Raw genomic sequence first — 24398 nt, 5'->3', positions numbered from 1 at the left:
TTTCTCTAGCTCCTCCATTGGGAGCCCTGTGATCCATCCAATAGCTGACTGTGAGCATCCACTTCTGTGTTTGCTAGGCCCCGGCATAGTCTCACATGAGACAGCTATATCTGGGTCCTTTCAGCAAAATCTTGCTAGTGTATGCAATGGTGTCAGCATTTGGAAGCTGATTATGGGGTGGATCCCTGGATATGGCAGTCTCTAGATGGCCCATCCTTTCGCCACAGCTCCAAACTTTGTCTCTGTAACTCCTTCCATGGGTGTTTTGTTCAACAAATGGTGCTGGCACAACTGGTTGTTATCATGTAGAAGAATGCAAATCGATCCATTCCTATCTCCTTGTACTAAGGTCAAATCTAAGTGGATCAAGGAACTTCACATAAAACCAGAGACACTGAAACTTATAGAGGAGAAAGTGGGGAAAAGCCTTGAAGATATGGGCACAGGGGAAAAATTTCTGAATAGAACAGCAATGGCTTGTGCTGTAAGATCGAGAATTGACAAATGGGACCTCATGAAACAGCAAAGCTTCTGCAAGGCAAAAGACACCGTCAATAAGACAAAAAGACCACCAACAGATTGGGAAAGGATCTTTACCTATCCTAAATCAGATAGGGGACAAATATCCAATATATATGAAGAACTCAGGAAGGTGGACTCCAGAAAATCAAATAACCCCATTAAAAAAATGGGGCTCAGAACTGAACAAAGAATTCTCACCTGAGGAATACCGAATGGCAGAGAAGCACCTGAAAAAATGTTCAACATCCTTAATCATCAGGGAAATGCAAATCAAAACAACCCTGAGATTCCACCTCCCACCAGTCAGAATGGCTAAGATCAAAAATTCAAGTGACAGCAGAGGCTGTCGAGGATGTGGAGAAAGAGGAACAGTCCTCCATTATTGGTGGGATTGCAAGCTTGTACAACCACTCTGGAAATCAGTCTGGTGGTTCCTTAGAAAATTGGACATAGTACTACTGGAGGATCCAGCAATACCTCTCCTGGTCATATATCCAGAAGATGTTCCAACTGGTAAGAAGGACACATGCTCCACTATGTTCTTAGCAGCCTTATTTATAATAGCCAGAAGCTGGAAAGAACCCAGATGCCCCTCAACAGAGGAATGGATACAGAAAATGTGGTACATTTACACAATGGAGTACTACTCAGCTATTAAAAAGAATGAATTTATAAAATTCCTAGGCAAATGGATGGACCTGGAGGGCATCATCCTGAGTGAGGTAACCCAATCACAAAGGAACTCACACAATATGTACTCACTGATAAGTGGATATTAGCCCAAAACTTAGGATACCCAAGATAGAAGATCCAATGTGCTAAACGCATGACACTCAAGAAGAATGAAGACCAAAGTGTGGACACTGTGCCCCTTCTTAGAATTGGGGACAAAAGACATTTTGAAGAGACGCTCTCAGTTATGTCTGTGATGAGACTTTGAAGGTGTTTAATCAGGAATTAACTTTAGGCTTTCAGGAAAAAGATTGGATCTCATACTCCTGTGCCTTCTCTACAATGTACATCTTGAGGAGGACTGAGCTCAGTTGGGAGTGCTTACTTAGTGAGTAGTTCCCTGTACCAAGTGAGGCGATGCATGTCTCTTTTGTTCAAGAGTTCAAAGGAAGCCAGATGGGGATTGGTAGCACGGTCAGTTCCCAGAGTAATCTTTGCATGTACCTAGCATAAAAGCAGACTGGGAAAAAAATAAATGTGCTTCAGCCTCAGTACTGGCTGGAGTCATGTTATAACACTGTCTAATTGTCTTTTTCTTTTCAATCCTCCCTCCCTCCCTTGAGACCCGGTTGACTGACTTGGCTGGCTTGGTCAGATGCTGCCTCAACATTGGGCTAGTTGGTGAGACTCTGTCTGAAAACAGTCAGACAGAGCATGGCATGGTGGTGCCCAGCCTGGCATGGTGCTACACAGCTATAATCCAATATTGAGACATGAGGCTAGGACAGCCTCATCTGAGACCAGCCTGAGTTGGTTTCAAGCCAGCTAGGGCAACATAGCAAGATCCTGTCTGAAACACAAACTCAAAGGAGAAGAGGGAAGGAGGCTGGGAGGGGACGAGGTGAGGGATGTGTTACAGACAAAACTGAAAAGACAAGGAGCAGAGCTGTGACTTCTAAACTGCTCTCATAAGAAATCATTTGGGAGTTCCACATGGTAGTTCACTCTTGTATGCCAGCACTTGGGAGGCTGAGGCAAGAGTATCTCCATGAACTCAAGGCCAGGCTGGGCTATGCAGTTAATTCTGGATGAAGCTGAGTGCAGAGACTCTGTTACAAAAAATAAAAGTAAACATTTAGACTAGAAGGGAAAGGAAAGAGGGGGACATGGTCAGAAGGGGAGGAGAAAGAATTGCTTGTTTAATGTCATATGAGGAATCTATATTTCAATGCAGGTATGTGTACACATGTGACGTGTCATAAAGGAAGCTATAGGGGGAGGGGGATCAGAGAGAGGGAAGAAGGATGGGAAAGTGCAGTGGGGGGTAATGTAAATAAAACATAATATGTCTATGTATAAAATATCAAAATTAAACCAATTTTCTTTTATACTAACTAAATTTTTGTTTTTGTTTTTCGAGACAGAGTTTCTCTGTGTATCCTTGGCTATCCTGGATCTCACTCTGTAGACCAGGCTGGCCTTGAACTCAGAAATCTGCCTGTCTCCATCTCCCAAGTGCTGGGATTAAAGGTGTGTTCCACCACTGCCTGGCTCACTAACTAAAAATTTTAACTTAAAAAAACAAAGCAGAAGCAATACACACACATACACACACACACACAGACACACAGACACACACACACACAGACACACACAGACAGACACACACAGACACACACACACACAGATACACACACACACAGATACACACACACACAGATACACACACACACACACACACACACACACACACACACACACACACACACACACACGAGTAATTGCTACTTTTGACAGGAACCTGAGATCAGTTTCCCAGCAACCATATTGGTAGCTTACAAATGCCTTTAACTCCAGTTCCAGAGGCTCTACTGCCCTCTTCTCTCTTCTGGCCTCTGTGGGCACTGCACCACAAAGTAGACACACAGACATAATCACACAAAATTTTTAAATTTCAATTTCAGTGAAAATAATAATGAGAATCCCAAATTTCTTAAATATAGGATTAAGAGGAAATGAAGACAAAAAATATAAATTTGTGTGTATATATGTTTAAATGTCAATCTAGTTACACAGATGGAAACTAATAGAGAGCTATATTTTTTTATGCGTGCATTTAACTAAGTTTCAAGCTACTTAGGAACATAAGCTGCTCTCTGAATATCATGTAATTAAGAAACAAATAACTACAAGTCTTCTGTCAGCCTTACTAAATGCCCAGTTATATCCCATGATGATGCCCATCCACACTCCTAGCACCTGGGAGATGAAAGCTGGAAGGGCAGGGGTTCAAGGGCCTCCTGAACCACCCAGTGAGTTAGAGACCAGTCTACTCTAAGACCTATTCTTTTTTTTTTTTTTTTCAGTCTATACACATTATACAGTTCAGACAGCGAGGTTCTAATTCTCCTGCCTCCACATCCCAACTGCTTAGACAGCAGTCATGTACCACCAGACCAAATGGTACTCAGTGTTGGGGATGAACACAGTCAAGGCTTCCTGCATGCTAGGCAAGTGTTCCACCAACTGAGCCACATTCCCAGCCTGAGATCCTGTGTTGAAAAATAAAACAAGGAGCTGGAGAGATGGCTCAGTGGGTAAGAGCACTAACACCTCTTCCAGAGGACTCAGGTTCAATTCCACCCACTCATACAGTTGTTAGCATTCTGTCTAAGCTTCGCTGCGGTTACCTGGCAACAGCCAGATAGGTCTGACCCACTATACAAGGGGCTGCTTGTCCCCTCCTCCCTCTCTTGTTCCTCTCTTGTTCTCTTGTTCTTTCTCTGCTTTTTTTCTCCATTCTCTCCTCATTCCCTTCCCCTCTCTGTCCACGTGCTCATGGCCAGCCTCTACTCCTCTACTTCCCTCTCCTTCTCTGCCTTTCTCTGTCTATACTACCCTCTTAACTCCCTTCCCCATGCCCTGAATAAACTCTATTCTATACTGTACTGTCATGTGGCTGGTCACTCTAGGGGAAGGGATGCCTCAGCATGGTGGAGGCACCCCCTTCCCCCACACATCACCTCCATAGAACATACCCTCCCCCTATCTTTTTATAAGCACAACATGGTGTCGAAACCCAGGATTTAGAAACTGCAGTTTTACATCCCACCCCTGCTATCACATGGAGAGCCATGCTTGATAGCCTAAACTTGGGAGAACTGGTAAGCCCCCTCCCCACTCTGGTGAGAGTAGACTTCTGCATGGTCCCAGGGAGAGTTCTTGAGCTCGGAGCCACCCCTGTGCTGCCCGGGGTGGGGGGGGAGGATGGAGACTTTCAGCCTTCTCACTGACCCTTGTAATGGGACTCTTTCCCTTGGTTGAAATTTTGCTCTCTCCTTTGAAACAGTTTCCTTTTTGCTGCTGAGAAATTCCAGGGCCCAGATAAACTGCTCTCTGCAGCTCAGGAGCACCAGGTCCGAGTGTTAGTCGCAGTCCATCACGTGATGACCTGGTGGTCTGGCCTGTGCTAGAATCTCTCTGGTTATTGATGATGCCCTCAGGACGCTGGTTGGGACAGTTAATAATCCTATTCTTTTCACCTATTCTTTCGATCTTTGCCACCTTGTCCCTACTTACTGGGATGTCTTGGTCTAAGTCACAGTTAACAGAAAACAACATCTCTACATGGCCACTAAACTGGCACCTTCTTGCTAGCGACCTGTAGCGTAGGCTTTGAGCCCCCCACCCTCCCGCATTTGCTGGCACCTACTTCTGCTGCAGGCGCTGGTTCCACCAGGTTGCCACCTGAAAAGTAGGTTTGGCCCCATCCCTTACATCCTACCTGGGACTCTGTGAGACTTGCTTTCTCAGGTGAACGAGACCACCCCCACCCTTACACTTGCATGAGCTCTCGAACAAGGGTGTTCTACATTTTGCCTGCCAAAGCTACCACTGGGCCCTGCTTGCCTGCTCAGCTCTCAGCCATGGAAAAGGCAGCTTTGACCCTGCCTGCCCCTAATCTGCCCTGTAGAGACTTCCTCCTCTGAGCACTGTTACTTTTTAGACATCCTTATCCTGCTAGTAGTCCTGCTGCACCTGCAATAAAAACAGCTTTGACCTTGTTCAAGAAGCCATTTCCCCACACATGTGAGGGAGCACCCCCCCTTTCGCTCTCTGCCCCAGACTTATAAAGTGGGGGCTAGCCATGCCACGTGACACAAGATTACCGTGCACCTTGCTGGAACACTACTTCGGATGCTCGCTGCCCATCACAGACCCTACAGCCAGAAGCGCTGGGCTTCCTGCTTCTGGTCAGTCGGTTTACACCTTCCGGCTTCCAGCTTCCAGAACTTTCACCCCCTCGGTTGAAGTAGACACAGCCTTGCTGCCACTGCAGTTCAGCAGCAACATCTTGGCCCAGCATGCTCTGGGGGCACATTCCATTATTGTGCCCTTCAGGCTACAGGCTGCCCAGCCCCCATCCCTGCCCGTTTGTGTGCCTGTTCCTTGCTCTGCAGACTAGCCATTCCCAAGGCTTGCCCACCCGCACCATCTGCACAGCCTAAATCCACCTGAACAAACTTACGTTCTCTCATCATGATCTCAAGCCACTGCTGCCAGCTCCCGTATTCTGGTCCACACCAACTCTAAGACAAATGTTTCTCTGCTAATGCAAAAATGTGTTTTTTTCTACTTACATAACCTGTCAAAGCTACTTAAGATTTTCATTCCTAGCCTGTCTTGATTATTTTTCTCTACTGCCATTGAATGATGGTGTGCTCTATTCAGATATAACCAATCAATATAGCCCTCAATCTTGCCAGAAGTCTGCTAATTATTAGTATATTTAAATTTATGACAGGCAGAGTATCCCGAAGCCTTTAACAGTTTACTCCCACAAGGTCTCAGAAGATTTGGACACAGCTTCAAGATACTGACTAGATTGTGATATGATAACCACTAAGAAACACAGTGGACAAAACTGGAGCCCGGCCCACTGGGCATTTATTTGAAACCTGGTCTCCTGCTACTAAGAATGGCTAGGAACTCACTATGCAAGGAAGGATGTCCTTCATCTCCGGATTCCTTGTGTGCACCTTCACAAGTGGCTTTAAATCTGTTTGCTCCAATTTTGTTTTTTAAATCTATCTGCTCCTTCTGTTTGCCTTTGAAAACTTCCCTTACCTTCCATAAGCCACCTGCCAACCCAGCTGGCAATAAGTAAATAGTTAAAACTATTGATAATGAATGCTAATTTTATAACCTTCACTTACCACCAAGAATACATAACAAGGCACTGGGCAGTTTTGTTTTGTTTGTTTGTTTGTTTGTTTTTGTTTTTGTTTTTGTTGTTTTCCCCCCTCTATGGTGGAGTCTCCAAGTTTTAAAAAAGAGACTTAAAAGGAGGCTGTCTTGCTTACCAGAACTTAACAAATCTACTTGCTTGGTTACAGAGTGGCAGCCACCAATGCTCCTGTAGCCAAAAGTGGATGTCTCAGCAGGATCTCAGTGGGTGTCCAGGAAAGTTAAAAGTGCCCCCCCCCCCCCCCCCGCGCCTCCCATGTCTCAGCTTTTCCCCTACCCTGCTGGAGCACCAGCCTTCTATTGCTTTGACCCAACTTGCTGAGCAAGTCCACCCTAGCCAGCAATACTACTGTCAGCTGAGCCTTGGCCAATAAGCTTCAGTGGATAGTACCTTGAGGTAGCAGCTGCAGCTTAGTCACTAAGCTGCGCGCCTGCTTACTGGGGGCAAGGGTGTGGGCTGATCTAGATAACCAAGAGTGTATGTATCCTGCCTGTGAGGAGTTCCATTCCATAGCCATTAGGAATGGAATCATGAAGCCAGTTGGGATCAGGATTGAGTTGTGGGGACAGACACTAGACACCTGTGTGATCCCTTGGATAACCTAATCTAGAAAATCCCTCACAGATGTACCAAAGATTTGTTTCCATGGCGATTCTAAATCCCATCAAGCTGACAACACTAATCATCACAGTAACAAGCAGCCTTGTCCCCTGAGCTTGACCAACTCTTCTCTCAGGCTACTCTGGCCTGTAGGGACTGGCTTCTTCCTGGCTTTGGGTGCTCACTCATGTAACGGGAAAGACCAGGGCAAAGTGTGCAGCTTGGATTGAAGAGCTATAGCTGGAAGCCTTTTGAGGTATCCTTCCTTATTCAGGTGTTAGGCTTGTTTACGTGGCATTTTCTTATGTAGCCTGAGCTGGCCTTAAACTCATTGTGTAGCTGAGGATGACCCTGAATTTCTAATCCTCCTGCCTCCTACTGGGATCACAGGGTGTGCACCTCCTTTGAGCAGCATTGGAGGTGAAATTCAGCCTTGTAAAATTGCTAAGCATTCTTCCTCTTTATAAATATTTATATCTCTTATGTTTTGTTTTCTGTGTCAATGAAATGGCTTGAAGTTCATGGATAGAATATCAGTGTAAAACAATGCCATTATGAGCACACATAAATCACGTTTTTAGTTTACGTTAATGGAATTCAGTTTGGACTTATATTAAATACAGTATTTTTAATCTTGGCCTTTGATAGTTTATATCTTTTATCAAACAATGTAAAACAATCTTTAGAGTTTATTGTTACTGGGGAAGCTGGATAAGGAGTATTATTACAAGTCCCATAATCTATTGCTCACTGATCAGTCTAGACTTCAGCTTTATTTCTTTCGCTCTTGCTTTTAGATCACAGATCCCAGTCCTTACCTAAGTGAGGAGGTCAGAGACAGGAAGTATTGATGATGATAAATCTTGAAAAGAAAAGAAAAGAAAGGAAAAGAAAAGAAAAGAAAACCAGTTGTGAAGACTAGAAATGAGGTCTGTAGTCAGAGACTAGGACTGAACTACAGGGTAGGGACTCTGCTGCCTCACCACTCAGGGATCAGGACTGAAATATAAGGCAGGGACTCTGTCCTTTCCCCTCTGAACCTGCAGGCTTGCTTACCTCTTCAGGAGGGTGTGACGAGGCTCCTGTTACAGGGCCCTGCAGCAACCTCTGCTTCCCATGCTACTGTACCTGTGCTCAGCCCACCATCCCGAACACATCCCTTCTCTTATTCCTCACACCTGGAGTTGGGGGGGTTTTAGTATAACTCCCCAAGTTGCCTGTTTCTGAGATGATGATTCTTGGGCCCTCCTTACTCTATTCTCAAGAGCTCAATATTTCACATGTTACCTTGGCAATATGACTCAAGAGCTTTTTGACAAGTAGCCTTGGTCCCAGGAGCAGCCTAATAGACTATTACTCTAACACTCCAGGTTCTTCAGGCATGAACTCACTCCAGTCTCATTGATCATCCCCCTCCCAATTATAAAAAGGCTTTGAATTGTATGATCACTATTTTTAGCCAGTATCTCTTCTAAAGGCTACAGTCTGTTTTACTTCCTATTATTTGGACTTGGCAGACTTTTAAATTTTACAGCTCTTTCTTTTGTCTTAAAGCCAAGTATTGTCCTTGCTAAAGACTTCAAAATGCTGATGACTGTTTCCTCTTTTATGACAAGTTTTGAATATTAATTTAGAATGCAGAGCAATGAGATTACTTTCCTTGACAGAATCACCAGTCTGTTCTGGTAGACTGTTCTTTGTGATATTTTCCACCAACCAATCTATTTTGAAAAGAAGTAAATTTACTCAGTGGTGGTTGGTGATGGGGTGCTGGTCAGATGACTCAGTGTTTAAGAGCACTGATAGTTTTTTTTAGCGGACTTGGGTTCAATTTCCAGTGCCCACATGGTGGCCCACCCTCATCAGCAACTCCAGTTCTAGAGGATCTGAGGGCCTCCACAGGCACCAGGCACATACTTAAGTGTGCACAGACATACATGCAGGCCAAACTTTCATGTTCCAAAAAAAATCTTTATAAATTTACTAAATTTCTTTATGTATTAGTGGAATTAAATGACAAGAGTGCAATGGGATGGAATTATACATATGCTTGGGTCAAAGGTGATGAATTGGTGATTTTGTCTGAAATAAACTTTAAATGACAGAACAATAAAATGAACCAGTCAGTCAGACTCTATCATAAGATGTGTATGACTTTGGAGAGGGGGGCCTTGTTGGTGCTCATCAGAATACTTCTAAATTCAGAGGTACACTGGATTCAACAAGTTAATGTTATAGCCTACTTCCTGAAGAAACCTTAAGGTTTCTTAGATGAATAGTCAGGAAGCTGGTGTAGTGATGCTTAATGGGAAGTAAGTATAAGTAAACAGATGTAATCTTTGGCTGCTTCTTAAATTCAAAGTTGATGTGATGATTAGCTATTATAATGAGAGATGTAACTCTACTGTAGCCTTCTGTCCAGGCTACAGTGAAGCTAACTAGTAGGATATAGGGTACTTCAGCAGGTACTGATATTTCCTGGTTGGGATATGTACATATTCTGGATTTCAATTTGTATTTATGCTAATGAAAAATATTCAAATTTCAACAAAGGCCTAGAACAGAATTGTGTTTGTGTGTGTGTTTCAGTAGTTCTGGAATATTGTATTACTGAGGTAAATCTCCAGCCTTGAAATGTTTCAATTTTGATCCATTGTTTAAAAATTCTCACACCAAAGGACTTAATTTATTACTACAAAAGCAGTAGGGAAAGTAGTTAGCTATTTTGTGGAGTGATGTATCCCAGTTACCAAACAGAAAGAGACTGCACTGACTTAGTGGAGGCAAGTGGACTATACGTTGTGCGCCCGTAATAGTTTCTTCTGTATCTATCTGCTGGTGATTCCACACCAAATAGTGAAATTTAATAGCAAGAACACAAGTTTAAATGTTGCAATTACGTATTCATTATGTCATTGTTTTATACTGATATCATAACTGTGAATTTATTAGCAATCAGCTTACTTCATCTTGTGTACAAACTTACCAATTTGCCTTTTCTGTAAAATGCCTGTGGGCCCTTTAAATAGTACTGTCCTTTCAGTTTGTCCCAATGTAAACTTTGTCAGTAGAAGGCATGAGGAGAATTTAGAGGAGAAAGATTTATTTTTTCTATATTTATATTCATAAGAATATGAAATCACATTTCCCCACTGGCAAAAAAAAATAAAGATGCTTTGAGAAAATTACATTTTTAAAGAAAGATTTTATCTTGTGTGCTATTAAGAAGACTCACACATATATCAGATACAGAAGAGGTTTGTAAAAGACCTGTACATTGAAGATATTTCCTTCACTGCTCTGGTATCTCAGGCTTTTGTACAATCACACTGTCAGCATATGACAGCTTCTTACTCCTGTCTTTCCAGTCTGCACTCTCACTGTCTTATTCACACCATTAGAGCCTCCAGTCATTAGGAGCATTGAGAATGTCAGACAATGAAAAAAACAAAGAAACCCCCACATTTAGGGGGAAGTTTTCAGCCTTTCACTTCCAAGTACCACATTAGCAGCATCTGTTCTATGCAGGCTCCCCTTCATGTGTGGGAAGTGCCCTGCTGCTTCCAGTGTGCCGAGTTTGCAAGTTTGTGTCTGTGTCTATTGAATAAGATTATGATTTTCCTCACATATTTTGCTAATATGCTGAATTATCTTGAGATATTCTAAATGGCAAATTATCTTGCATTCTTTGTTAACAAATGTCCTTATGTACTCCTTATATATTATTCTTTCCACTTATTGCTGAATTTTACTTAATAATTAATTTGGTGAGAATTTTTATGTTTGTTGCATGAAGGATATTGATCTAGGCTTTCTTATTTTTCAATGTCTCTATGATGGTTAGGTTTTTAGTGGCTTCATAACATGGTTTGAGAACTATTCCCTTTTAAACTCTCATTTTCTTTTCTTTTATTGTTAATTATTAAATGCATTTAAAAATTAAGTTAATTTGTGTAATTTGTGCAAAATAAATGTGTTTCATTATGACATTTTCATTGATGCACATAGTGCATTCCACCTATACTCAGCACTTTACACTTTACACACCTCTTGTCCTCTTGCCTCCATAGTCCTGTTCTGCTTTCATGTATTTTCATGTTTAGATCTAGTGTCCACATATGAGAAGATAAAACATTAGTCTTTCTGAATTTTGCTTATTTTGCTTAATGTAATACTCTTCAGACCATCCACTTTCTTGTGGATGATGTAATTTCCTTCTATAAGGCAGATGGCTCAATAACACTCCATTGTGTAGAAAATCACATTTTATTCACCCATTCATTTATTAATGTGGTCATAGGCTAATACAATATCTTGACTGTTTAGGATAGTGCCACCACAAACAGATGTACATGCTGCCTTTAATTCTTTCTGTTGTTCACCCATGAGTGGCACATTGGGAAAATGTAGTATTAGCTTCCTCCTGTGGCTGGATGTCCCAGGTTGGAGTGGTACTAAAGAGGGGCTTCCCCTTCTCTGAGGAGAAGGGGAGGGTATAATGAGGAGAGGGATTTGTAAGAATGAGACTTGGAGGAGAAGAGGGACAAGGGTTAAGGATATAAAAATATATATATTCACTTCAATCCAAAATTTATATTCCTTCTTCTTATGCCTAGGATACTATGAAGGAAGCTGCTGACAGCACTGTTGTGTGTATGAATGAGATTGATCTACATATATACTTCCATGTCTGTTCCAATGTCTTTCTTGACTCCAAATTTACTGTGAAGTGTTCTTTGTGTAAACTTAAGACCTCTTGTAGACTGAGACTAGCCTTCCTTTAGAACAGTATTTATCGCTGCAGCTGCTGAAAATGAATGGATCCCCTATTTTTTGAGCTGGAGAGATGGTTCAGTGGTTAAGAGCACCAGCTGCTATTCCAGAAGCCATAAGTTTAATCCCAGAACCCACATGGTAGCTTACAACCATCTGTAACTCTAGTTTCAAGGGATCCTTACACCAATTTCTGGCCTACTCAGATGCTAGGCACACATTTGGTATGTAGACATACATAGAGCAAACACACACACACACACACGTAAACAAACAAACAAATAGTTAAAGCACCAAGAATTCCATACTTTCTGACTTTTGGTGTCTCCTTAATGCTAATGAGTCATCCTGAAACCTTCTGCAATGTTGCCTCATTTGGGAAGCCTTGTCTGATCCCTACAGGCATAATTAGACAGTGTCTCTCTAAGGTGTTTCTCTTTCCAAGCTGTGGCCACCCATCCTTACTTGGCACTTTCCCTTGCCTACAGTAGGGCTTTGTTCTGCTTTAATATACACCTTCTATGTGACCCAGTTTCAAATTTCTATGTTCTGATCCACAATCTTTAAAATTTTTTTCTTCTCTCATAAATACATCTAGCTACAGCCTCCTCCCTCCATACATCCCAGGCTCCCTGTGTCCCCTAGATCCACTGCTCCTCTATTTGCCTTTAGAAAAGAGCAGGCCTCCTAGTGACATCTACTGAACATGGCATAATAAGATGCAATAAAACTAGGCACAAGCCCTCATATCAAGCCTGGACAAAGGCAACCTAGTAGGAGGAAAGGAGTCCCAAGAACAGAGAAAAGAATGAGAGATACTACCTTTCCCACTATTTGGAGTCCCACAAACACCCCAAGCTAAACAACCACAGCATGTATGCAGACTGTCGCACAATCTTAAGAAGAACTCAGACTTAAACAAACAAACAAACAAACAAACAAACAAACAAACAAAAAAACTACAGGCCCATTGGTCTTGCAAACTTTATATGCCTCAGTACAGGGGAATGCTAGGGCCAAGAAGTGGGAGTGGGTAGGTAGGGGAGTTGGGGGGGGGGGTATGGGGGACTATTGGAAATGTAAATGAAGAAAATACCTAAAAAAAAGATAGGATTGAAAAAAAACCCTCTTGATTGTGTTTAGGTTATACTTATTCTTATCTCTTGATTTGTAGAATGCCCAACTTTATCTGAAAGCTTTGAGAGCTTGACACATGCAGCCCACACTCTCACCTTTTATTGAAACATTTATTTACTTGAAGCATCTCAGTGTTTGTTACAGTTCCATGTTTGTCTTTCTTAGTTCCTCTGATCTTTGTATAGCTTTTGACACATGTCTTACCTATATGTTCTGTCAGGTTTCTCTGCTGTTTTGGTTCCTAGCCTGTTTCCTGAAGTTTCAGAGTTATCATAGCATTGTCTCTTGGTTATCAAGGGTCAATTCTCAGACAACAAGGCATTTTATATTAGGTTTATAACTTGCACTTACCTTAAATGAGACCTGCTATGTGTTCTTATTTCTTCAGGAAATGTACAGTGTTCTAAGAAAATGACTATAGTAAGTAAATTATCAGATTCTTGGTACTTGAATCTGACCAATCTTCTGAGATTTCTTTCTGATATGGCCTGTGTTGACTCCTATTGTTCTGATAAGGGATAATCAATATATGTGTACTTATGTGTGTATATATGTATATAAACACACAATAAATACATTTCTACTCTTTCTCTTTCTTTTTTCCTTTCCTTTCCTTTCCTTTCCTTTCCTTTCCTTTCCTTTCCTTTCCTTTCCTTTCCTTTCCTTTCCTTTCCTTTCCTTTCCTCCCTCCCTCTCTCTCTCTTTCTTTTTTCTTTCTTTCTTTCTTTCTTCTTTTCTCTCCATTCTCTCCATTCTCTCCATTCTCTCCCTTCTTCTTCTTCTTCTTCTTCTTCTTCTTCTTCTTCTTCTTCTTCTTCTTCTTCTTCTTCTTCTTCTTCTCCTTCTCCTTCTCCTTCTCCTTCTCCTTCTCCTTCTCCTTCTCCTTCTCCTTCTCCTTCTCCTTCTCCTTCTCCTTCTCCTTCTCCTTCTCCTTCTCCTTCTCCTTTCCTCCCTCCCTCCCTCCCTCCCTCCCTCCCTCCCTCCCTCCCTCTCTCTCTCTTTCTTTTTTCTTTTCTCTCCATTCTCTCCTTTCTTCTTCTTCTTCTTCTTCTTCTTCTTCTTCTTCTTCTTCTTCTTCTTCTTCTTCTTCTTCTTCTTCTTCTTCTTCTTCTTCGTCTTCTTCTTTTACATCCCAGGTGCTGTTTCTTCTCCCTACTCTCTTCTTAGCCACTCCACAAACCTCCATCTGCTCCTCCCTCCCTGTCCTGCCAAATCCACTCCTCCTCCATTTCTCTTCAGAAAAGTGCTGGTTTCCCATGAGTATCAACCAACCATGGAACATCAAGTTTCAGTAAGTTTGGACATCTCCTCTTATGTTGAGGTTGGAAAGGGTCCCTAAAGCAGTCAAAAGAGTCAGAGATAGCCCCTGCTCCCACTGTTTAGGAGTCACATAAGAGGAACAAGCTACATAACTGTAACATATATGCCCATGGCTTAGGTCAGTCTGATGTAGGCTCCCTGATTGTCAGTTCAGTCTCTGTGAGCCTCTATGAGCCCTGATTGGTTGGTTCTATGGGTTTTATTGTGGTATCCTTGAGCCCTCTGGCTCCTACATAGCAGAGTATCATTAGGAATCATTTTCTATTCTTGGTCTCTGGGATATCCAGTCTCTGGGTCCTGGATCACCAGGAAGTATCATGGATGGGCTACCTTTCATGGCATAGGTCTCAAGCTAGACCTATCATTGGTTGGCCACTCCCAAAAGTTCTGTATTTCCTTTCCCCACCACATCGTGTAGGCCTCACAAAAATTGTAGGACAAAGTTTTTGTGGCTGTGTTAACACCCCAGTCCCTCCACTGGAAGTCTTGCCTGGTTACACAAGATGCCAGTCCAGGCTCCGTATCCTCTATTGCTAAGAATTTTAGCTAGGGTCAGACTCTTGGGAGTTTTCATTGCAGTAGGTTTCTAGTTCATCCCAGAAATGCTCCCAGATTCCAGTTGTCTCTCTCAATACTCTCTTCTTCCATTTTCCCCTCTACCTGATCCCACTTGTTTTGATAACCCCATCCTCAGCGCTCTCCCATACCCCATCCACCTATGATGTCTCATCTATTTCCCCTTCATTGAGAGATTCATGTGCTCTCCTTTGAGCTCTCTTTGCTATCTAGCTTCTCTGGGTCTGTGGATTATAGCATGGTTTTCCTGTACTTTATCCACTTATAAGTGAGTACATTATCATGTTTGATTTTCTGGGCCTGGGTTACCTCACTCAGGGTAGTTTTTCTAGTTCCATCCATTTGCCTGTAAACATCATGATTTCATTATTTTTAACAGGTGAGTGACACTCTATTGTGTAAATGAACCACATTTCTTTTTCTATTCTTCAGTTGAGGGACATCTAGGTTGTTTTCAGTTTCTGGCCATTTTGAATAAAGCTGCTATGAACATAGTTGAACAAGTATCTGTTGGGAGATGATCTGGAACTGCTATCTATTTAAATGCTAAATTCTGTACTACAAGATCTGGCTTCCCCAAGAAGAGCAAATTCCCATGCATACTGGCTTTTGTTGTGCAAACTTTGATTCCCAATTTAAAACTGTTGGTTAAACAAAAATGTATACAGCCAATTACTGGAGGAAATAGAGTTAGGTAGGTTCAGTTACCTGGATGAGGGTTGCAAGTAGGGACCATGAGGAGAAGAAAGAAGTGGTAGAGAGGAGTGTGGAAGAGGAGAAGGTGGGGAGAACAAGAAGTCTATGTTAGTTATGATGGATCAGCAGCACATGCCTGAGTGAAATTGCCTGCCCTTCCAGGACACCAGAGTGCTGGAGCAGAAATATCCTATGAAAATTTAAACAGCAAGTCTTTGGGGTACACAGCAGGGAAGTGTCTGGTCCATCCATTAGAAAAGTAGATTAGGGGTTCACATTTCCCCTCCCCGTAACTGCTATTTTATGGCCTTTGGCCTGAGAATCTTTTCCTCATATTCCTATTATTTTTATGTTTGCTCTTTTCATCATGCTCCAGATAACCTGGATTTGTTTTGTCAGGAACTTTTTTATATTTGACATTTTCTTTGACAGATCTATCAATTTCTTTGATTGTATTTTCTACTCCTGAGATTCTCTCTTCCTATATTCTGTTGGTGATGCTTGTGCCTGTACTCCTTGCTCGCTTACCTAAAATATCCATCTTCTGGATTCCCTCAGTTTGTGTTTTCTTTATCTCTTCTATTTTCATTTTCAGGTCTCAAACAGTTTTTCTCATCTCCTTCACATGTTTGCATATTTCTTTTTTATATTTTATGTATGTGAGTACATTGTTGCTGTCTTTAGACACACCAGACAAGGGCATTGGATCCCATTACAGATGGTTGTGAGTTACCATGTGGTTGTTGGGAATTGAACTCAGGACCTCTGAAAGAACAGTCAGTGCCCTTAACTGCTGAGCCACCTCTCCAACTATGGCTGTTGTTAATTGTGTGCTTATGCTGGCCTCTAGTCATCTAGGATTCCTGATACCTTTGTGGCCTTTAGTAAAGCAGAATTCTCCCGCTGAAGTTGTAGGCCAGAAGGGATATGGAACCTAGGTGAGGGGTTGCTGTTTGGAAACTCTTAAGCTGGCCTTAAAGAGTGTTAGCAGAGGTGGGTGATGTCTAACCTGGGGTTACTAATGCTAGTGTGGTTTCTTGTAAGCATAAGACTCTGCTGGAGTTGAGAGTTGGGATATGGAGCCTAGGGGAAGGGGCAAAGGGATTATCATGCCAAAGAGACAAAAATATGTCTCAATCCTAACTGTAAATTTATATGCATGCTGATCATGGTCATGCCTGGCTTTAATCCTAGCACTGTGGAAGCAGAGGCAGGTAGATAGCTATGAGTTCAAGGAAAGCCTGGTCTCCATAGCTAGTTCCAGGTCAGTCAAGGCTGCATAATGAGACCTTGTCTCAAAAAATTGTTTATATGCGCGACTTACTTAGGGTTTCTATTGCTGTGATAAAATACCATAACCAAAAGCAACTTGGGAGGAAGAGTTTATTTCACTTACAACTCTGAGGTCACAATCTATCACTAAGGGAAATCAGGGAAGGAACGTGAGAAATAAGCCAGTAAGTAGCACTCTTCTCCCTGGTTTACTCAACTTGCTTTCTTATAGAATCCAGGACCACCCACTCAGGAATGGCACTGCCCACTGTAGGTGGGTCCACTCACATCAATCATAAATTAAGAAAAATGCACTATAGGCTTTCTTATATATCAATCTTGTAGGGACATTTTCTCAATTGAGGATCCCTCTCCCCAGATGACTCTAGCTTGTGTCAAGTTACTATAAAACTCGTTGGCACAATGAGTTTGCTCTCACTTCACCTTAAGGCTTTTGTTAAAAAAAATCATTTTCCCTTGTTAGAAAATTCTTCCTGGATTTGAATAATATGTGAATATTGAGGCATGCCATCATATATACCTTTTCCTCTGAAGACTGAACATACAGTTCTCCAGTTCCTTCCTGTCAAATGTAACATCCAAATCTTTCATAGTCCTAGATAGCCCCTATTTCCAGTAGGTTGAGTTGCCATTTTTATTAAGGGTGATTTAATGATTGAGAAGTGAGTAAATTATAGAAAGGCCAATTAAAAGGCTTGAGTTGTTAGACGGCATACATGGAACAACACCTACAGCACTTGGCTTAGCCTTGGATCCATCACTGCAACATTAGACACAGGACCATTGGCATAGTTTCTGGCCAAGTTCCCCCTTGCATCAAAGGTTTCTTCTACACATTCATCTACTCTTCTCATGGTTCTTCCTGACCATCTAGGGGTCTCCTTGGCAATATTCTGTGCTGCTTCCAAGGCTACTTACTCTTCCTCATTCCCTGTTTTCTTCTTTAGCATCTTGAACCAGATTCTTCTAGATCATCACCAGTTTAGGTACTCCCAGTATCCATGACAATAATCCTTTCCTTGTCTCTGGATCTTGGTCTCTTCTTGGCAAGATACCCTGGGATATGCTGTTCAAAATATTCCCTGCTGGGGCTGTTCTCATGAGACTCAATAAAGAGAAAAGATATTGTTAGACTTTTGTTTGAAGAGAAGGCAGAAATATTAATTGGTATCTAGATGTTTGAAAATTCACTTTGGATCCCTACAGACAATATCTCAAAAGCATCCTATTAAATACTCTATTCTTGGGGCCTGACTGGTAGCTTAACCTCTTACCCTTCTGTAGGTCAATCAACACAGTTGTTTGGTGAGTAATGGCTCAGGGTAGGAAGACATACTTATGAAGGATATATCTATATTTTAACTGTCCTTTACTCTGGCTAATCTGAACTAGTCTATAGTGAAGTGGCATGCTCTTTATGTCATTAAACAAAAAATTAAAAGGACAACATGGGTAATATTATATATTGTGTTAGAAGCCTAGTCAGATCTCTGTGTGGTGTTTTATGGGACAGACAAGGAAGACATGAGTATTTGAAAATTCCTCAGCAAAGCACACAGTTCAGTCCTGGATTAGGAGTCTTTTGGAGGCCTGATCCTTTTGGATGCCCAGGAGACTAGTCATAGGAAAACATTTATAAAGGCAATCTGGAGTTGAGATTTCTCTGGTTCTTTAATCCTTTCCCTCTTTTCTTACTTCCTTGTTTTGACTCCTGAAGTACATGGATAAAATAGTGATTTTTTTTTTCTGTCCCAACGTTACCAGGTGCAATTATTTCTAACAGTTTTCTGAAGACAGAGGCTTAAGGGTGGACTGTAGAGGAAAACTTGAAGCAGATAATCAGAGCCATACTTCTCTTCAGCCTCTATTTCCCTCACAGCACCACACCCTGGAGGTGATTAGTAGAATAGTATGCCACTGGGAAGGGAGAGTGGAGCATGATGCAAGGAGTGGGTACAGATAACCCCAGTTACTATATCCTCTCTTGAAATCCCCCAAAATTCCTACTTTTAACCAGAGTGCTTCTAGCATATCATTTATTACTTACAGTCCAATTAAAGTGATATTTTTTACATTTGACATTTTTATATTAAATATTATTCAATTTTTACTATGCCTTTGTGAGGCAGATTTTAATATAAGCATTTCACATGTGAGGATACCTCCTTGGAGGTTTGAAAGTGCCTAGGTGCTTTTCTTAATGTTAACATAGCTGACATGTCAGAAAAGATGGATTTTGATTCTGGGTGTATTCTATTCCATGACCTTATTATCTGTTATTATCACACAGTCTTCTTGGCAGTTGTGGTTGAAGGAAAGGAAAATAATTATATGGTTTCCATAAGGAGGAGAGGCAAATTCCTTGGCCACTTTAAAACTGCTCTCTTGAACTACATTCCAAGATGAGTTCTGTTTCTTTTACCCAGAGACTCACTTTTGTCATCACTGGGGCTATAAGATCAATGACTATTTCTTTCTCACCTAGCATGTGATTCACTTTCCCAAAGCTTTCCTGATTATTGCATATACAAGTATTCCTGAGTATGTATGTGTGTGTGTGTGTGTGTGTGTGTGTGTGTGTGTGTGTGTGTATTCAGTAATCTTGCCAGTCAAGTAACATCAGGAAGACTGAGATGCCTTTAAGTGAAAGGTTTTCCCAGATGACAATTTTCCAGACAGTTTCAGATGTGTGGTGGGTTAGGGCTTGATGATTACCTGAGGGCAGTGCTGCTTAAGTCTTTATATTTTTGTGTCCCTGTGCTTAACTGTCACATGAAAGGATCATGCTACCTGAGGTATTAAGATGTCAGAGCGACTGATAATCCCCCAGTCACTGCTACTCAGTCCTTGTTTCATCTATCTATATTGTTACTCTCTTTTAGTCATGGTCCAAGGGTCCTAGATGTTTCTTGCCCTGTAAGAGCTACTGTGACACAGAGACATCTTGTAGCTTATTAGGTCAGTGGATGTGGGCTGTGGTTTTATTCATTTATTCAGACATGTATGTTACACTGGTTGACTTATTTCTTCCTAGTTTTCTGTGACTCTAATAACACACGATGATGACATTTGTTAGGGAGCATCTTGAGAACACAGACAATGCTGCAAACTGTTGCTGTGGTAACATCAGATAACTTTATACTCTACTCTCAGTAGGGGGCTCTAACACACTCTTTGGCCTTTACCTATGTGTCTAAGAGCTTCTGTTTACTGAAGGTCACTGAAATGCTGTATACCAGCACATCACCACCTTGAAGGAGAGGGAGATATGGCAGGTGAGGCAGTCAGTCACTGAGATATTGGGTGGAGAAGCAAGTGGCTTCCAACAAGCAGCTGAAAGAGTCAGATACAGATATTTGCACCCAACCAATGAACAGAGCAGCTGACCCCTGTTGTTGAATTAGGGAAGGCTTGAGAGAAGCTGAGGAGAGGGGTGATCCTGTAGGAGGAACAGCAGTCTCAATTTATCTGGACCCCTGAGATCTCTCAACACTGGACCACCAAACAGACAGCATACACCAGCTGATATGAGGCCCCCAACACTCATACAGTAGAGGACTTCCGGGTCTGTGCTCATTCAGAGATGATGAACCTAACCTTCAAGAGACTGGAGGCCCCAGGGAGTTTAGAGGTCAGGTAGGTAGGGGGTAGGGGGTATGGGCATCCACGTGGAGATGGGAGGGGGTGGGGAGAAGGTGTAGGATGTGGAGCAGACAGAGGGTTGATGAGGAGGGGCGGGAATGGAATATGGAGTGTAAAAATAAATTAAAAATAAAATAAAATTTTAAAAAAGAATAATACAAGGAAGGGTCTGATCAGCATTGGAGACTCCAGGGAATACATAATATTCTCTAATGTTGGCAGCCAAAAAATCCAGAAGAGCGAGTTGCCGCTAAATGAAGACTTTTCAGGTGCTAGCATTTTGGGCAGTTTTAAGTGGTCAGTGGATTAAGTCTTGAGGACACCAAGGCCAATGATGATTTGGAGTATGAGCTTGACAGGAACGATTTAAAAATTGATAGTACTTGCTTGATATTCACTCACAGCTGCATAAATTAGCCCAGAACACACATGCTGTGAATCTAAGCTTTGGATCTTGTTTCCGAACTTCTCACCAATGTATTTCCCACTGTCTTACCCTTCTGATCTGAAAATGTTCAGAAATATTGAATAAATTGAAAATTATCTTTGAGCTTTTCTTTAGAACTAACTGTAAGGCAAAAGTGATGTGGTGCTGGTGTTGATATCAGTGAGACCATACAACCTGACTTTCTAATAATCTGCACTCATTGGATCTTACATCTCTGCCTTTTCTTTACAGCGGCTCTTTGCTCTTTGTGTGGGAGAGCAACTATGATTTTTTCTAATAATTCTCATCTCCTTCCACATACTTTCTTCTTGACTGGCATCCCAGGACTGACTGCTGCCCATGTTTGGATATCCCTTCCCTTCTGCTTCATGTTTGTCCTGTCACTAACTGGGAATGCAGTCCTGCTTTCTCTCATCTGGATAGAACACAGGCTCCACCAGCCCATGTTTTTGTTTCTTGCAATGCTCTCTTTTGTTGATCTGGTCCTCTCCCTTTCCACTCTGCCCAAGATGCTGGCTATTTTCTGGTTTGGTGCCACAGCCATCAGCTCCTATGCCTGTCTGTCCCAAATGTTCCTCATCCATGCATTCTCTGCCATGGAGTCAGGGGTGCTGGTGGCCATGGCCTTGGACCGATTTGTGGCTATCTGTAACCCATTGCATTATGCAACCATCCTTACGCCTGAAGTTGTTGCCAAGATTGGAGGCCTGGTGGCACTGCGAGGTGTGGGTTTAACTATCTTCTTTCCAAGCCTGGCTTGTCGACTGTCTTATTGTGGTTCACACACAATTGCTTACACTTACTGTGAACACATGTCCGTGGTGAAGCTGGCTTGTGGGGCCATAACTGTGGACAGTCTCTATGCTTTTGCTGTGGCAATCTTTCTTGGTGTGGGGGATATGGCCTTTATTGCCTACTCTTATGGACAGATTGTGAAGACAGTGATGCGTTTTCCTTCTCCAGAGGCACGTGGCAAAGCAGGAAGTACATGCACAGCCCATGTCTGTGTCATCCTCTTCTTCTATGGACCTGGCTTTCTTTCTGTGGTCATGCAGCGCTTTGGGCCATCCACAGCTTCTGCTGCCAAGGTCATCCTTGCCAATCTCTACTTGCTTTTTCCCCCTGCTTTGGACCCCATTGTATATGGGGTTAAGACCAAACAGATCAGAGAGTGTCTGTTCACAATTATAGGTTCCAAGAAGATTGAACCCACTTGACTGTTATTTTTGTCAGCTGGACCTCAGGGGTCATGATGGCCTTTCTCCATAGATTAGAAGTTCTACTGACCAGGTCATTTGCCTGGTGGAGACAGAAAGCATCCTGGGATATTATAATATGGAAAATCTCTTCTGGGTTCTCTGATGTTTGCATATTGGAATACAAGACTAAGAAAGGTGTAGAAGCTCAGTTATTCACTAAACAAGTATCTCTCGAATCTTTTTCTTCTAAAGGTTGATGATATAGATACATCAGATAGTTAAGAAATAGAATAGTAGCTGGGCATGGAGATACAGGAGGGAAGCTGAGGCAGAAGAATCATGAGTTTGAGGTCAGCCTGGGCTACACAAAGAATTGAAATCTGACCAGGGATACATAGCAAGACCATGTCACACACGCAAAAAGATTTGTACATACCTGGCATGTAGTGAGAGCTGTAGACTAGATGCTTATTCTGGACATTTGAGAAAATGAGGCAGCTCTTACCACGTAGCATGCACACTCAGCCTACACATGGGAGCCAAAAGATCCTCTCTGCTGGAGAAATTCAGGCTTTAGAGTAGTATCAAATTATAGCACTATCTTGAGTTTATGTTAAGAAAACCAGTGGTTCTCAATCACAACCCCCTGAGGGTCAAATATCCTTTTCACAAGGACAGGGTATGTATGTCTCATCTTTAGGAAGGTTGAGAACCAGTGCTCTATGCTCTTCATGCCCCACTTGATTCCAGAATTGCAGATGAAGCCTAGTTTCATTATTTTATATACTCTTTCAGTTTAATTTTGGGATAGACAAATCTTCCTCTAATACTATATATTTTGAACCCTTCAGAATAATAATAGCAGTTCTTTATTTTCTCATTTTTTGAGTCTGAAAAGTAGAGACTAAAGCATGAAACTTTATTGTCCACAGTAATTTTTCTTGACTCTCATCCTATTTACTTATTTTCTCTCTTCATTTCTAATCCTCTCACTCATTTCCTCGAAAACTCCTCCCATTGCCACTTATTTTGATGTATTTGCTGTATGTTTAATAACATTACATGTTCTTAAATTACAATACATAGTATTTCCCTTGTGTTATGTATTTGGAAGTGCTCCTTTTGGGGTTCCTCAAATGTTTGTGCTCCCTCCAATCAGAGTTAGCAAACATGCGTGTTCTCAATCTCACTGTTGTTTGTTTTGACTTTTCCACACCTTTATCTATTTGGAGAATTTCCCAACCAAATCAAGTTACTTGTTTTCCACTGCCAGAAATCTTGGTTTATTTCTCCTATCCTTTATTATTATTTACTAATATATATGTATTTTTAAAAAATGGATGAGTTATTTCTGCATCCATAGCAGACAATGATCACATCCTTGCCATGGTTCCTGGTATTTGATTAGGAAGTAATGAATTTTTGCTTAATAAACAAATAAATCTTTCTTTAATGAACTGATTTAGCAATAGCACATTTTCCATCAGCCATATAAGTAAAATATGTGTTTTAGAATAAATGAATGAATAAACAAATTTTTTTATAACAACAGTGAGTCTTCAGTGTATTTTGTTGAAACAAAATAAACCACTATTCTTATCACACCACAAATACTAGTGTCTTTCCTATTGCATTTGTTTTCTGATATTCTCTATTTCCTTTTTATTTCCCTGACATCATTTTCTTTCATATTATTTTGAGTATTTCTCAGAATTTCAGCATGTTACTAAGATGAAGATCTTGGAGACAGATAGAATAATTTCAAGATTTTGCATATAGAATCTGTAGGTGAGTGAAGGGCTTTCTCCAAGGGACTTAGAAGTCTCTCAGGGCTTTGAATAAATTCCTTTTGAAAAAAATCCTTTAAATATGCTGGATTAACAAAAAGTATTGTTAGTAAAGGCAGATCCTGGGTGCTAAGTAAGAACACCATGCTTCTTGAGAATTGTTGAGGTTTGGTCTATTGCTAAGTACTATAATGCTAAATCCTATATCCAAAGGTCTAGGCCTACCAGTGACTTTTTATTTTATTATTATTATTATTATTATTGTTACCTTTAAATTTTATTATTATTATTATTATTTTACGTATTTTCTTCAATTACATTTCCAATGCTATCCCAAAAGTCCCCCCCCCCCCGCGACTCCCCTACCTACCTAGTCCCATTTTTTTGGCCCTGGCATTCCCCTGTTCTGGGGCATTGTTGAGGTTTGGTCTATTGCTAAGTACTATAATGCTAAATCCTATATCCAAAGGTCTAGGCCTACCAGT

General features: G+C 41.5%; 1 protein-coding gene across 1 annotated transcript; it reads left to right on the top strand.

The window, feature by feature from the left end:
• Positions 1-21190: 21190 nt before the first annotated feature.
• Positions 21191-22144, top strand: Olfr686 (olfactory receptor 686). Its single transcript, NM_147069.1, has one exon. It carries the CDS (start codon positions 21191-21193, stop codon positions 22142-22144), a length of 954 nt encoding a protein of 317 aa, NP_667280.1.
• Positions 22145-24398: the final 2254 nt, after the last annotated feature.

This window comes from Mus musculus, chromosome 7 (assembly GCF_000001635.26).
Source record: "Mus musculus strain C57BL/6J chromosome 7, GRCm38.p6 C57BL/6J".
Classification (NCBI taxonomy): Eukaryota; Metazoa; Chordata; class Mammalia; order Rodentia; family Muridae; genus Mus; species Mus musculus.
The sequence above is the reverse complement of the archived record's forward strand: the minus strand, read 5'-3'. Positions and strand labels throughout refer to the sequence as shown.

Excerpts from the sequence above, each read along its gene's own strand:
- Olfr686 (NM_147069.1), top strand. The coding sequence starts at position 21,191 with ATGATTTTTTCTAATAATTCTCATCTCCTTCCACATACTTTCTTCTTG.